The sequence below is a fragment of the Phacochoerus africanus genome, chromosome 9 (genome assembly GCF_016906955.1).
Source record: "Phacochoerus africanus isolate WHEZ1 chromosome 9, ROS_Pafr_v1, whole genome shotgun sequence".
NCBI classification, from domain to species: Eukaryota; Metazoa; Chordata; class Mammalia; order Artiodactyla; family Suidae; genus Phacochoerus; species Phacochoerus africanus.
The window spans coordinates 83,359,761-83,374,061 of NC_062552.1; the positions used below are offsets into that span (position 1 = coordinate 83,359,761).

The window sequence follows — 14,301 nt, forward strand, 5'->3', positions numbered from 1 at the left end:
GTTATTTCTTGTGTCAATTCTCTAAGGTTTCACCATCCTTTTTTTTTTACTCTACTGATGAGAAAGCAGCTTCAGAGTCATAGGTCACAGCCAAAAAGGAAAACAATGGAAAACTCAGAATACGATGAGTTTGAGAAAAACGACAATGGTTCAATCAAACCCAATAGGGAACCAAAGACAAAACCGATTTTTATTTTAAAATGGGGGTGAGGGGAACTCTCTGCCACTGTGTCTTCCCCAAGACCCTATGTCTAAACAAATCATGAACAGCTACAGTGTGAAAGCATCCTCCTTTGATAAAGAAATATCAAATTATTTTTGGTACTATCTGAGAAGCATACATTTTTGCAATATTTCACAATGGTACTTACCCAAATGGGCAATAAACTCTTGAGCAGAGTCAACATACTTCAGGATCTTCTTTAAAAACTTATAGGCAAACCTCTTTTCCATGGAGGAGGCATCCAGCTCCATATCCTTCATAGCTCTAGGTTGGAAAGGGGTAAACCCCAGCAAGTAACAGAAATAAATGACAACATGACTTCAGTGCTCAGCAGTCTTCCCCAAGTCAACTCTGTTTTCTAAACGTGAATGGTTATTGTGGCTTAGTGACCTGACTCATCCTTTGATTCATTTCTCCTCGCACTTGAAACGTGCCTCTGTGAGCATGTGACATCCATGCTACAGTCATTTCTGAAAAGATTTTTCAGAACGATCGTTATCATTCATTCAACAAATACTGAGCTGGGAATAAATCAGAGACACAAACTAGAACCCCTGCCCTCATGGAACTTAGATGTGAGCCAACGAACAGATGCAAGTAATACATCAAACAAAGTGTAAATTATATGGAATGCTGGACATTAATAAGTTTTGTGAATCAAAGAAACGCTAAAGCAAGAGGAAAGGGCCCAAGAGTGACTAAAGTGGGAGGGAGGCCAATGTGGATGGGCTGGAAGTGGGCGGGCAGTGAGAGGGGTGCGGGGTGGGCAGTGGAGTCAATCACACAGACTGTCGTTAGCATTTGCTTTTGCTTTGAGAGGGGAGGTTGGGAACAGAGGAAGGATGTGATCTGGCTCATGCTCTGGCTCACCCTGGAACAGAATTATTCTAGTTGTTGGGATTGAAACTGACTGTGAGGGCAAGGGTTGAGCCCTGGAACACGGGTAGGAAGCTGGTTCAGCAAGGATGGAGGCAACAGAGAGGGTGAGAAGTAGTCAGATTCTGGGTGTCTTAAAGGGAGAACCATCAGGATTTCCTGAAAGACTGGATGTGGACTGAGGGACGAGACAAGGTTTCTGGCTGGATCGCCAGGGCAACAGGCTGTCATCAAGTGAGGGGAAGCTGAGGATAGAGCAGGTCTGAGGTGTGGGGAGTGGGATCCTAGGAATTGGCCTTGGGGACAAGAGTGTCACCTCCTCTCCTGTACATCTAAGTGTCCACCACAGGCTCTGGTACTGGGTAAACCTTTACAAAGATATGTTTGCTGAATTCACCGTTGTTCCCCACCCCCAATTTCCTTGATTTCCTTTTTAAAGAGGAATTTTTCGTTTCTGTGAGCAAGTTTTTTATTGGCAGATCACAGTCTGCATGCCTCTTGGTGTTAAGAACGGGATTAAAATGACGATAGGAGTCTTTCTCAAATGCTTCCCCAGAGGCTGTCTCCTGCTGCCTGACCTTTCCCGCTCAACAACACGGCAAATAAGTTTTGTTTTTTTTTCTTATGAGCTACAATAGAAATATTTGTATAGATTTTTATTTGGGTATCTGCCATTCAATGGCAAAAATTCTGTAGGAAATTAAAAGAAGAAACAGCAGCTGGCTGAGCAGACATTTCTTTCAGATGGGCTAGCTTATCAGGTTGGGGGCCCTGGCCAGTTTTCATTCTACAAAGGACTCAGCAAGCACAGCCCACCACTGACACCTGACCAGCAGGAAAACACATTCTACCCTTAAGACTTAAACAGACCAGACCATGGTCATCTCAAACATGCATCTAGACAATTTTTTTTTTGTCTTTTTAGGGCTGCACCCTCAGCATACGGAGGTTTCCAGACCAGGGGTCAAATCAGAGCTGTAGCCGCTGGCCTATGCCACAGCCACAGCAACGCAGGATCCAACCCACGTCTGCCAGCCTACACCACAGCTCTCAGCAATGCCAGATCCTCAACCCAATGAGCAAGGGCAAGGATGGAACCCGCATCCTCATGGATGACAGTCGTGTCCATTGACTGCTGAACCACGGCAGGAACTCTGCCATCTAGACAATTCTGACAAACATAAGTTTGAGATAAAAGCTCTTACAACATCGTGATTCATCCAATCTCCCCAGTGGAGCTGCATTTTTGTTCAGAGATTCTTTAAGTCAGTTAGGCTACCTATTGTTATTATGGCATTTAATTAAAGATCATGTGAATTGACAAAAAACAAGTGTGAAGAGAACTGTTGATTCTGTCGGAACTAAGGTGCATATTTTGCAAAGACCTGCAATTTTTCAGTTGCCAAATACAGAATTTTTAAATTAGCTGTGAGTGAGGCAACTGTAAAAGTTAGGGAAGAAATGGGAGGGAAAACACCCCTAGTATATTGTGCTTTCATTGCTCTGTATGTGCTGTAATTTTCACTGCTCTTTAGCGAAGCCCAAATCCTAGAGCGCTGATGATGCATTATGGATGCAGTTTATAGTTCCGATTAACAAAACAACAGACAAAGGTAAGGTCTGGGAGCCTGTAGCACCTTTGTAAATGAATGCATGTTTGCATGTTTTAAGGTGAAATTAAATATTTAAGGTGCGTATGTATGTATAATTTGTCATGATTCTTTGCTGTAACTGGTTTTTAGCAGCTGACATCAGCCAGTCTTGTTTATGTCAGAAGAGAGGGCTTCATGTTCCAAAGTAAACATTTACTCGTTTCAAAAGGCTTAATTGCTATCCTTTCTCTGATCTGTTTTGCAGGCAGGTGACTAAATACCTGCAGCGGGAGAGACCACAGGTGCCTGCCCCGGCCCCACAAACAACACCTGGAAGGTGACTTACCTAGAAACCACAATGCCATTCACTTGGAGGAACTTAAACAGGTCCTGCGCCTTCTCTCGGTCCCTGAACTTTTCCTTGGCAGTCAAGGTGTCATATGGGACCAAAAGAGGGTGACTGCCGCCACCTGGGGTCAGTAAAGTGAGAGATGACAAAATATTTGGCTCTTCCTTTGCACTTCTGGGAAAACACACCTGCCCCCCAGCTCACCTCCTGTGGGGGAGGCTGTGAACCTAGCTCACCTTTGCTCTCCAGCTCCAGCTTCTTCTTCTTGGCCCAGATATTGTGATAGTTCTCAGCTACCACCTCCACCATCCCCTGTGTCCCACCAGGGAGACGACAGTCAGAGAGAAAGCAAGCAAGAAAAATGGGTTCATATCTGCCAGGCTATTTCAGGCAGCCTCGGGAACACAGCACCACCAAATGCTAACAGCACATTGCTGAGTGTCGCCCATCATTAATTAGCCTGTGCTTATGCACCTCATTAGCTTTCTATCTTCCCGTGCACGCAGAAAACAATTTCTAATTCTGTCCTTCCCTGGTAACTTATTATCTTGGCATTTTGATGCATTTCTGAGAAACACACATTTCCATTGGAAACTGCACTCTGGCGGCACTTCATTTGTCACAGGAGTTGAGAATCCCGATCCGAGATAGGGAGTTGGAAATCGGGGTAGGGGGGTGGTCAAGCAAAAATCTAGAATCCCTGAAGCCCTTTCACTTAGCAAACTAAAAATAACCACATATTGGAGAAGCTGCAAATAAGCTTTCTTAAATAGAAGGTGATTTTTTTTTTTTTTAATATGACCGCAACCTGAGGCATATGGAAGTTCCCAGGCCAGAGACTGAATCCCAAGGGCAGCTGTGATCTACACCCCGTAACCCACTGCACTGGGCCAGGGATTGAACCTGTGCTTCCACAGCAGCCCAAGCTGCTGCAGTCTGATTCTTAACTCACTGTGCCACAGTAGGAACTCCTAGAATGCATTTTCATAACATTCATAAAATAGTGTCCTGCAATGAAGGGTGTACTTGGGCAAGAAACTTTGTCTAAGGTCCAAAGGGTTAGTCTGATGGAATCTCTGGGGCCGGTCACAGCCACCAACCCAAGCCTGTGGGAAGAATGGGGGGAGGCACCTTAAGGCTTTTAATTTCATCCTCTTGGTTGTCTGTCCCTAAATCCTGCAATAGTTGCTTGTCTGCACTATCCCAAAGAACTCAAGTGAATTCACCATGGGATGTGCAACTATCCTCAAGGTTGGGGGAACCCACCAGGACCAGGCCAGCACCCCTACTCAGGCAGGGGTTGTCACTTATAGATTTCTCCCAGCTGTTGTTAGTTTTGTTACTAGCTTCTTCTCCTGGCTGACATAAGTTCTGTTCTGAGTTTTGCTAACAGTAGCTTGCTGTTTGTTCTTCCTCTTACTGAATCATTACCTGTTATGGTGTCCCTGGAAGAAGTGCAAAGCCTCACCTTCTCAGGTGATTGGTTAATTCTCCTGAGACTGAGACTGTCTTAGGTGAGCAGCCTCTGCTCAGTATGGCTTTCCCCAGTTTTGATATGTTTAGCATTCCTTCCCTTCTGTTTTTTTTTTTTTTTTTTTTTTTTTTTTTTTTTTTTTTTTTTTTTTTAACTCTCTGGAGGGTAATACGGCCTGCACTTGACAGGTTTTAGAAAACAAGTTACACCGTTCTGCAGGTATTGGCACTGACCTGGAGTTCTCTGGACAGCACGACGTTGGAGAGGTCCAGGGGAGCAGGGCTGTAGCTGTTGCCCTAGGAAAGCAAAGGCAGAATCCCTGGGTTTCCCATTATTTGCCTTATTCTCATCGGCATCCCCAGCTTCAGATGCCAGAGATGTGCCCACCAAGATCCTCAGGGCTCATGGGTGGTGGCTTCACCTCTGATACCACAGGGAGGGCTTTCCCAGATTTCCCCCCCAGGTTCTACTGGCCACTGGTGGGCTGGCCTCTGGAGTGACCATCATACCTGGCTGGCCTGGGACACGCTTCGAAGCTTCTCATTTTCCCGCTGTTGAACTAGGGCTTCTCCCTCTTTGGTTCTCTCTACTGTCCAGCCTACAGCCAGCATGGTTTTCAGGGACTCTCTGGCAGGCCAGCGATAAATTTCCTTCTCCTGGAAGAACATTCGAGCAGAGTGGAAGAGCCGTGCAGGGCACGCCCCAGCATTCTGGTGGCCCATCTCCCCAGAGAAGTCACACCCTTCAGTGGATGGGGGCTAACTGGTTCCCGCCTCCTCTCAGTGGGTCAAAATGCCCTCTGCAGCCTCCTGCCTGAAACACATCATCAGTCTTTCCGAGGTTGGAAGTACCAGACCCTGCAGTCTCCTGCTTCTAGAGGGAATGTGCTAGACATTAACCACAGTTTGTGGATAGGAGCCCAGAACAAGAGTGACTTCCTCCTCCACCACCTCCCAGCTCCCATGCCCCAGTCCTAGCCTTGAGGCAGTCTTTACCCATTCCCGCCAAGCCCCACCCCTCCGCCAAGCCCCACCCCTCCGCCAAGCCCCCCACTGCGCAGGTGTCACCAGACTAGGTCCCGCCCCTTCCTCTTCATAGGGACTTTTCACGTTCTCTGGTAGGTATTTAAGATGGGACTTGTCAAAATGCATCTGCACAAAACTCTCCTCTGAGCTTGGAGAATAGACTTCAATTTAGAATTCTCTTTTCAGCTATACACAATTTTATAGTTGATCAACATGCATATAGAGATACACATCTTTACCTAGGCTTTACACTAGGTCCAAAACCTACAAAGAACTCTCTTACTGACCGCAACATAGGAATTCAGAGTTGAGTTGAACCAAATTTCATAATTAAAAAAAGAAACCTATCCATATTTCCCTGGGAACTCTCTTTTCTATTTCTTTTATCCATCAAGATTGGAAGTCCTTTCTACCTAAATTTTCTCCAACAATTCAAGTGTTCCCCTGCCAGCCCTCGCCTCAACAATCTAACAAAAGTCCCTCTTAGCTCAGCGACGAGCAAAGCACAAAACGCGTTTTGGCCCAGCCTCTCAGTGCTGACAAGTGCTTCCTTCTCCAATTGGCTCTCAGAGCCAAACAGCAGAACAGGAGGCTGGGCTTTTGGAAACTGGTCCTGGGGCTGTGGCCCACCAGTGAGCTCCTGAGGAGTCTTCTGAGTCCTGGAAAGTCTCTAAGAAACTGGACAGCAAATGTGCCTTCAACTCCTCTGCCATCGGACACAGTTCCCAGGGAAGGGAAATCAGCACGGCCACTCAGTGTTAGTGGGTAGCCTGGTCCTTACCTTCTCCGTTAATGTCTTGAAAGGCCTGATCAGTGGATGGGTCTTCACATTTTCATCCAGGGAAATTCCATATTTCCATCCATTCTGACTCTGTAGAAATGTTCTCAGTTCAAGTATCCTTAGCACCCAGACAGCCCCACTTAGGTGACCCAAATCCCAGCTTCTATTTTCACTGAACAGATGGAATAATGGAATGTGGCAGAGCTTGAAAATTTCTCTCCAAAATGTCTAACTGATCCTTTAAGGCTGTCAGGCTTTGTGCCCCCTGAATTTTGAACCCTGTTCCTTCATTGCTTCTTGTTTTAGTTGCTGTCCTCTCCACTTAGCCACTTGTGTTTCAGGCCCACTACAGATGGAAGGATGCGTCCAAAGACCTGAGAACAATGCTTTTCAGGTCAATGTGTCACAATCACAAGCAAGGAGAGCTGTCAAGGCTGAAGACTGAGGGGCACTGGACCCACTGCCCACGGCATGGAGGAGGCTGCTCGGTTTGCACCCCTTGCCTGCCACCCCTAGAGCCAAACTGTGCCAAGGCATGTTTCCTAAAGTCATAGAAGTTTAAGAATTTCAGACTCATTCAACAAATACTGGTTGAATGCCTACTAGAGAAGGTGCCAGACTCCATACCAGGCACCATGGATACAGAGATCAGGAAGAGTCTGTTTTCCACAACCTCATACCCCTCCCCACCCCACCCCCAAGACTTCTGACTGTGCTTTCTCAGTCTCTGCCTCTGCCTCCTTGTCAATGTGTGTTATTTCTTTTTTTTCTTTCGTTCTTTTTTTTTTTTTGTCTTTTTGCCGTTTTTAGGGCTGCTCCCACGGCATATGGAGGTTCCCAGGCTAGGGGTCCAATCAGAGCTGTAGCCGCCAGCCTACACCACAGCCATAAGGGATCTGAGCCGTGTCTGCAACCTATACCACAGCTCACAGCAACACCGGATCCTTGACCCGCTGAGCAAGGCCAGGGATTGAACCCGCATCCTCATGGTTCCTAGTCGGATTCGTTAACCACTGAGCCATGACGGGAACTCCGATGTGCATATTTCTCAGGTGTCTGACCCTTCTCAAGGCACATTCTTCCTGGGGGTCGTAATCTGGGCCCCTGGGTCCTAAGTGGACTAATCCTGAATCCGTATTTCTAGCCCAGATTGCCCGCTAATGTCCACACCTATTTAAGCTCTGCCTGACTGGCCACAGGTACCTCACAACAGGTCCGAAACAGAACTCACGATCTCATTCATTTTTTTTTTTTCTTTTTAGGGCCGCACCCAGGGCATAAGAAAGTTCCCAGGCTAGGGGTCGAATTGGAGCTGCAGCTGCAGGCCTACACCACAGCCACAGCAACGCAGCTCCAAGCTGCATCTGCGACCTGCACCATAGCTCCCGGCAATCCCACATCCTTAACCCACTGAGTGAGGCCAGGGATTGAACCCGCATCCACATGGATACTAGTGGGGTTCTTAACCTGTGGAGTCACAACGGGAACTCCAGAACGTGCAATTTCACTCCTCGAAGGGGCTCTTCCTCTTGGGTTCTCGGCATCTCCATGAATAGCACCAGCTCACACTCACTCTCTAAGCCAGAAACACAGGAATCTTCCCTGGCACCCTCTGCCCTGCACCTGATTCTTGTGTTCAACCTCTCAGACTTATCTATCTGCCTCTCCCTTGCTTTCCTGCCAGCATTTTGGCTCAGGCCACCATCACCTCCCACATGGCCTCTTCTCCTGCCTCCAGTCTCTCCATTTCTCACAGATTCCATTTTCCACACCACTGTCAGGTGATTTTTATAAAATACCCTGATTGGGGCACTCTGCTGCTTTAACAATTTCTGACTCCCAGCTGCCATCACAGTAAAATCAAAAGTTCAAACTCCCTCCTGCCTCTACCACTGGAGCAGCAATCTCATTGGCCCCTCTAGGCTCACGTCCTGCCCTTAATGGGAACTACTCATCCTTTACCACATACTGTAGGTGTCAGGAGCTTGAGGAGGCATTCCTGGACCCCCAATACTGGACTGGGGTTCTCCTGGGTGCTCTAACCCTGACCTTATGCCCATCACAGCCCGGCACTGAGCGACTGGTTTATCTGGTTTCTCCCACAGACTGTGGGGTCCTTGAGAGCAGGGGAAAATACTTTTTTCCCTGTCAGATTATCAGTGCCACCTGGCCATGGTGAGCCAGTATGAAGCTTGCAGGCTGGTGGGAGAGAGATTCATCAAAAGTACCACACCAGTAAATGCATGGTTGGTAACTGGTGTAAATATCTAACTGTTGTAAACACAACTAGATAAGACTGCTATAAAAATACTCAGAAGGAAAACAGCAAGGTGCTAAGAGAGCTTCTATCTGAGAAATCCGAGAAAGAGGCATCCCAGGAATGCATACTTGGACAGGTTTTAAAGGAGGAAAGGGTGAGTAGTATATGTGTGAGTACACTTGGGTACGTGGCTCAGACGGGGGTGGATCCAGGCATATGTAGAGTGTGTGTGTGTGTGCGCTCAAGAGTGAGAGTTCACTTAAAAGAAGGGGATGTGGGAGTTGCCGTCGTGGTTCAGTGGTTAACAAACCTGACTAGCATCCATGAGGATGCGGGTTCAATCCCTGGCCTCGCTCAGTGGTTGAAGGATCCAGCGTTGCCGTGAGCTGTGGTGTAGGTTGCAGATGCGGCTCAGATCCTGAGTTGCTGTGGCGTAGGCCGGTGGCTACAGCTCCGATTCGACCCCTAGCCTGGGAACCTCCATGTGCTGTGGGTGCAGCCCTAGAAGGACAAAAACAAAAAGGGGGGGGATGTGGTCGGCGGGGGGCAGAGGGTGAAGGGAGAGAGGAGGCTAGAGATGGTAGCAGAGGCCAGATTAAGCAGTGCCTATTGGGCCCCTTAAAGATTTTGACCTTTACATTAAAATGGTTAGACGGTATTAAGGAATTGTAATAAGCAGAAGGGGCTGGTCTGGAGAACATGACCAATCTGGGAGGTTATGACCAAATTTGCACACTGAATCTATCATTTGCCCTTAGCATGAAGAACAGAGAAAATGCACGTGGACAGACTAGTTAAGAGGTTGTCACCATCATCTGGGTGAATGATGACTGTGGTTTGGACTAAACCATGGCATAGGGGCAGAACTATAAAAATTCAAGAGGGAAAATGCACATGGCTTAGGGATGGACTGGATATTGCGATGTATTCACGGAGGCGTCCTTTTTCCCTAACTAAGTCAGAGGCTGGACAAACGGGCCTACGTGAGGAGCACTGAGAAAACACCGATGCTCTAATGTAGGAGTCAGCAAACCACAGCCTTTGGGCCACATCCAGCCGACTCCCTATCTTGGAAATACGGTTTTACGAGAACATTGGCAGCTTCCTTCATTTATGTGTTATCTACGATTGCTTCTGCGTGACAACAGCAGAGGTTGGTTGTAATGGACTGTCTGGCCCACAGCGCCTAAAAGGTTTCCTATCTTGTCCTTTACAGGAAAAGAAAATGCCAACTTCTGCTCTAGAATCATGAGTATTAGCCTGTTCTACAGTTACAATGATTGTTGTCATCATGAGCCCCAAAGGGGCTCAGAAAAGAATCAGAGCTGAGCCTGGATCATCACAGAGGCCGAGGCAGGGCCTCAGGTTGCTCCTTGTCCCGGGTGCCTCACACGGAGGTGGTTCCCAGGGCCTTGCTCTGGGCTGTAGGCTGCAGCTGAGCAAAGGCGCCAGTGCTTAACGGGCTGCCCACAGGAATCCTGGCTGTTTCTGGCACGTTCCTCCCCCTTTGCCTGCCAGCATTAAAGGGCTGACAGAGCAATTAAACTTATTAAGCAGCCTGACCTCATGTGGTGAGGAATTTTAAACACCAGATGGACAGGCTTATTAATAAGGGAGTGTCTAGAAGTTCCAGCGCTGTCTGCCATAGGAAGATGTGTGTCTTCCCTAGAAGAAAACCCAGGCTTCTGGCAAAATGCAGTGGCAAAGCATTCCAGTTCACTTCCCCTTGTCCAATGCTATCTTCAAAGAAAAAAAATTTAATAAAAACCTCTGGCCCCACATTAGGCATTTACGTCAAACACCTGTAAGCATGTGCTTGGGTGCTAGTTCCAGGATATGTGATGTCAAGAGAGACATTAACACCTGCAGAATCAATCCTTTTCTTGAGAAACACAAAAAAGCCACACCAGCAGCTGCTGCCAACTATTTCTCCGACTTCCAGCCACCCTGGAAGTTGCCGCTCAGAAATAATGAATGCTCTTGGCATGGCGAGTCTGTCACTTAGATGAGCCAGGCACATTTCCAGGATTGGACCTTTAATGCTCGTGGGCTATTCTCCCCACCCCCCCAACCCTGACAATTGTCAGTTGGATGATAATCCCTACCTTGTCACAGGCCCATTTATCATGTGAATGCTCCGCGTACTTGGTGACGATGTATTCCAATTTTTCAGGCAAGGAGAAACTGTGAAATGAGAGGAAGAAAAAACATGATAATCTCCTCGAATGCTTCAGCCAGATGTGCCAAAAAGATGGTCAGAACTGACAGACAGCCATCAGAAGTCAGATGTGGTCAACCAGCTAACCCCACATTTGCAGCTGGATTCTACACTTAGGGGCTGTCCTGAGCCCAAGCATTGCCCATCCTGGACCGGGTCACAGACACACCCATGACCAATCAGAGGGCATCTCTGCAGCAGCCCCTGCTGCACAGGTAGTCTCCTTCCTGCTGCTCTGGGTTCCCTTGACTCCTAAGAACCACTTTGGCTCCTGGGACAGGCCTGCCCGTGTGATGGTTATGTGAGAATCCCTTCACCCAGACATGGCCCTGGCATATGCACACTGTGGTATATGCAATGGCTGGTCAACGGGACCTGCTGTATAGCACAGGGAACTCTACCCAGTGTTCTGTGACAACTTATGTGGAAAAAGAATATGAAAGGGAATGGATATGCATACCCGTATAACTGAACCACTTTGTTGTACAGCATAAATTATCACTGCATTGTAAATCAACTATACTTCAGTAAAAAATTTAAAACATGAAAAAAATACATTTACTTCAAAAATAAAAATACCAGGAGTTCTCACTGTGGTTCAGCTAGTTAGGAACCCACCATAACGGCTGTGATGATGTAGGTTCCATCCTGGGCCCGGCTCAGTGGGTTAAGGATCTGGCATTCCTGCAAGCTGTGGTGTAGGCAGCAGATGCAGCTTGGATCCTGCATTGCTGTGGCTGTGGCGCAGGCCTGCAGCTGCAGCTCTGATTGGACCCCTAGCCTTGGAACTTCCATATACCTCAGGAGTGGCTATAAAAAGAAAGAGAAAAAAAAAAAGAAGGAAAAAAACTCCCTCTGCTCCCCAAACAAAGATACTGCCGTGCCGTAATTTAGCTCCAGTTTGGGAATGGCTGAAGCGGGATTGCTCAAAGGTCAAATGATACAAAACAGGGCTTGTCTACCTTTGTGGGTTCAGTGACTCACGTTAAATACTAGAATCGTGGCCTGACACCTGTGGTTTCAGTTAGCCCCAAAGCTCTTGCCCCTTCTGTTGGGAACTTGCCCCCACTTCCCTTTAAGAAACGGGTCTTCTTGTCCCACAGTCGTATGTGACCTGTCACTGAGGATGGGCTCTGATGAGGCCAATTGGATTCACCCTCCCTGGAATTTGAATCTTTTTTTTTTTTTGTCTTTTTCCCATTTCTTGGGCCACTTCCGTGGCATATGGAGGTTCCCAGGCTAGGGGTCAATCAGAGCTGTAGCCCCCAAGCCTATGCCAGAGCCACAGCAACGCGGGATCCGAGCCACGTCTGCAACCTACACCACAGCTCACGGCAACGCTGGATCATTAACCCACTGAGCAAGGCCAGGGATTGAACCTGTAACCTCATGGTTCTTAGTCGGATTCGTTAACCACTGCGCCACGATGGGAACTCCCTGGAATGTGAATCTTGAGTTGAGGGAGCCCAGAGCAGCCAACTCTTCAGGGTGACTCACCCAATGGTGACACCTGGAGGTTGTCCATCTGGTCACCCTGCCTTGGTTCCTGTCTTTGTTGAGGCCTATGCAGTCAGCCCTTCACTAGGTTTTGATAATAGCCCTGCATCCTGGCAGTAAGGTCCTTTTCTGTTTTGGTTTTGGCCAGAGGTAGCCCCCATTATTCATATTCCTCAAAGAACCATACTGTGTCAGAGGTATGTTTGAAGGAATCAGAACTCTCAAAATAACATGGAACGAGTCACCGTGAGCACATAATCACTAATGTATCACATCATCTCATAGTGTTTATAAAAGCATCCATGTGATCACACCTTTTGTCACCCTTTAGCATACTTCGGTTTTCACAGGGTCAAGTTCTCCAAAATCAATACCTGCCTTCTCTTTGGCCTCAGCTGGATAGTTTGCCATTCCCCTTATTTCTTCCTTACAGCAAGGTCAATTCTGTTCCCCACCATCCACTCAGCTCCAAGCTCTGTCCACTGGAATGTCTATTTAATTTCCCCAAAGATGAACTTTATATGTTATCAGAGCTGACAGCTTGAAGGAAGGGCTCTAGCTATGGCTCTCATCTGAGAACTACCACCATAAAACACATCCAAGGGGCTCACAGAGGATGCCTTCTTTGCCCTTCTCCTTCTACAGCAGTTTTGGAGCAGTTTTTTTTTTTTTTTTTTTTTTTTTTTTGGTCTTTTTGCCATTTCTTGGGCCGCTCCCACAGCATATGGAGGTTCCCAGGCTAGGGGTCCAATCAGAGCTATAGCTGCGGGCCTGCAGCACAGCCACAGCAACGCGGAATCCGAGCCGAGTCTGTAACCTACACCACAGCTCACGGCAACGCCGGATCCTTAACCCAGTGAGCGAGGCCAGGGACCAACCCCCAACCTCATGGTTCCTAGTCGGATTCGTTAACCACTGCGCCACGACGGGAACTCCAGTTTTTCATTTAAAATACAGCTGGAGAGGAAGACTGCCTGCCCCGCAACCCATAATCATAATTGGGGTAGACCTGCCACAAGCCAAAATCAAGCACACCTTGTCTAATACCTTGTCCATGGCCTAATCACACCAGTGAGGGGTGCTGGAGAATCAGAGGAGAAATTAAAAGGCATGATTGCAGAGTGAATCCAAAGGTCCAGCCTCCCGTGGCCTTGCAAAGAGCAGGTCCAGTCTCTCAAATAGGGACCCGTGCTGTTCTGCCGACACACCCTGAGGCCTTGCCGTAGTTCAGCTGAGTGTTATTTATGGAGTTGTTTTGATGTACGATGCTATTAGTACCATAGGGCCTAATTCACAAAGAGCAAAGATTTTGTCAAAAAACTCATTAATAAATTAATTGCATCATTTGTCAGGGTTCCGGCAATGCTTCAGGCGACGTGTGTGGAAAGCATCCATCTGTTATAATAAATAAACCAACTCCATCCTCTAAAAAAATCCCTGAACATAATAATATAGTATATCATCAGATATGGATGAATTAGACCTTCAGGAGTTGAGGACAAAATCCAGCGCCTGATGTGACTTGCCGTGTCAAAGGAAATGATGAACCGTGTTGGCAGGAGGAAAGGAAGGGACGCTTGCATTTCTGGCTACCTTCTGAAAGAAACACCAGCCATGGGGCAAAATATAGGACCAGCTCAGAGATGATTCTGGACACTCACTTCATAGTGTTGATAGGTTTGGGGTCAAAGTTGCCATCTGCATCCACTGAGATCTGTTTCTCCAATGTGGTGGAGATTCTGGTGTCTAAATAATCTGGTGGCAGAGCCCCAGCGATAGCACTGAGACAAGGCAGGGCCATTCGGAAAAGATCCTGGTCGTACCTCTGTGAGGAAGGACAAAGACCATGTTAGTATAAACACCAGAACCCTGGCCACCAGGCAGAACCGCTCACCAATTAGCGGAAACAACAACAACCACAACAAAAACCACATGAATTCACCCAGGTTAACCCAAATGGGGAATGTGTAAGGCCTGTAATACATTCTGGCGGAAACAGGGATTAT

The 14,301-nt window shown here is 47.4% G+C and overlaps 1 protein-coding gene across 1 annotated transcript in view; it reads right to left on the reverse strand.

Annotated features, from left to right (window-relative positions):
• Positions 1-14,301, reverse strand: part of RYR3 (ryanodine receptor 3) — a 570,648-nt gene that overhangs the window by 107,740 nt on the left and 448,607 nt on the right. The window contains exons 51-58 of the mRNA XM_047794870.1: positions 13,957-14,120; positions 10,686-10,764; positions 6,321-6,410; positions 5,024-5,170; positions 4,748-4,810; positions 3,277-3,352; positions 3,038-3,161; positions 372-487 (exon numbers count right to left, since the gene is read on the reverse strand). Of these exons, the coding sequence (XP_047650826.1) occupies positions 372-487; positions 3,038-3,161; positions 3,277-3,352; positions 4,748-4,810; positions 5,024-5,170; positions 6,321-6,410; positions 10,686-10,764; positions 13,957-14,120 (859 nt within the window). The remainder of the gene's footprint in view (positions 1-371; positions 488-3,037; positions 3,162-3,276; positions 3,353-4,747; positions 4,811-5,023; positions 5,171-6,320; positions 6,411-10,685; positions 10,765-13,956; positions 14,121-14,301) is intronic.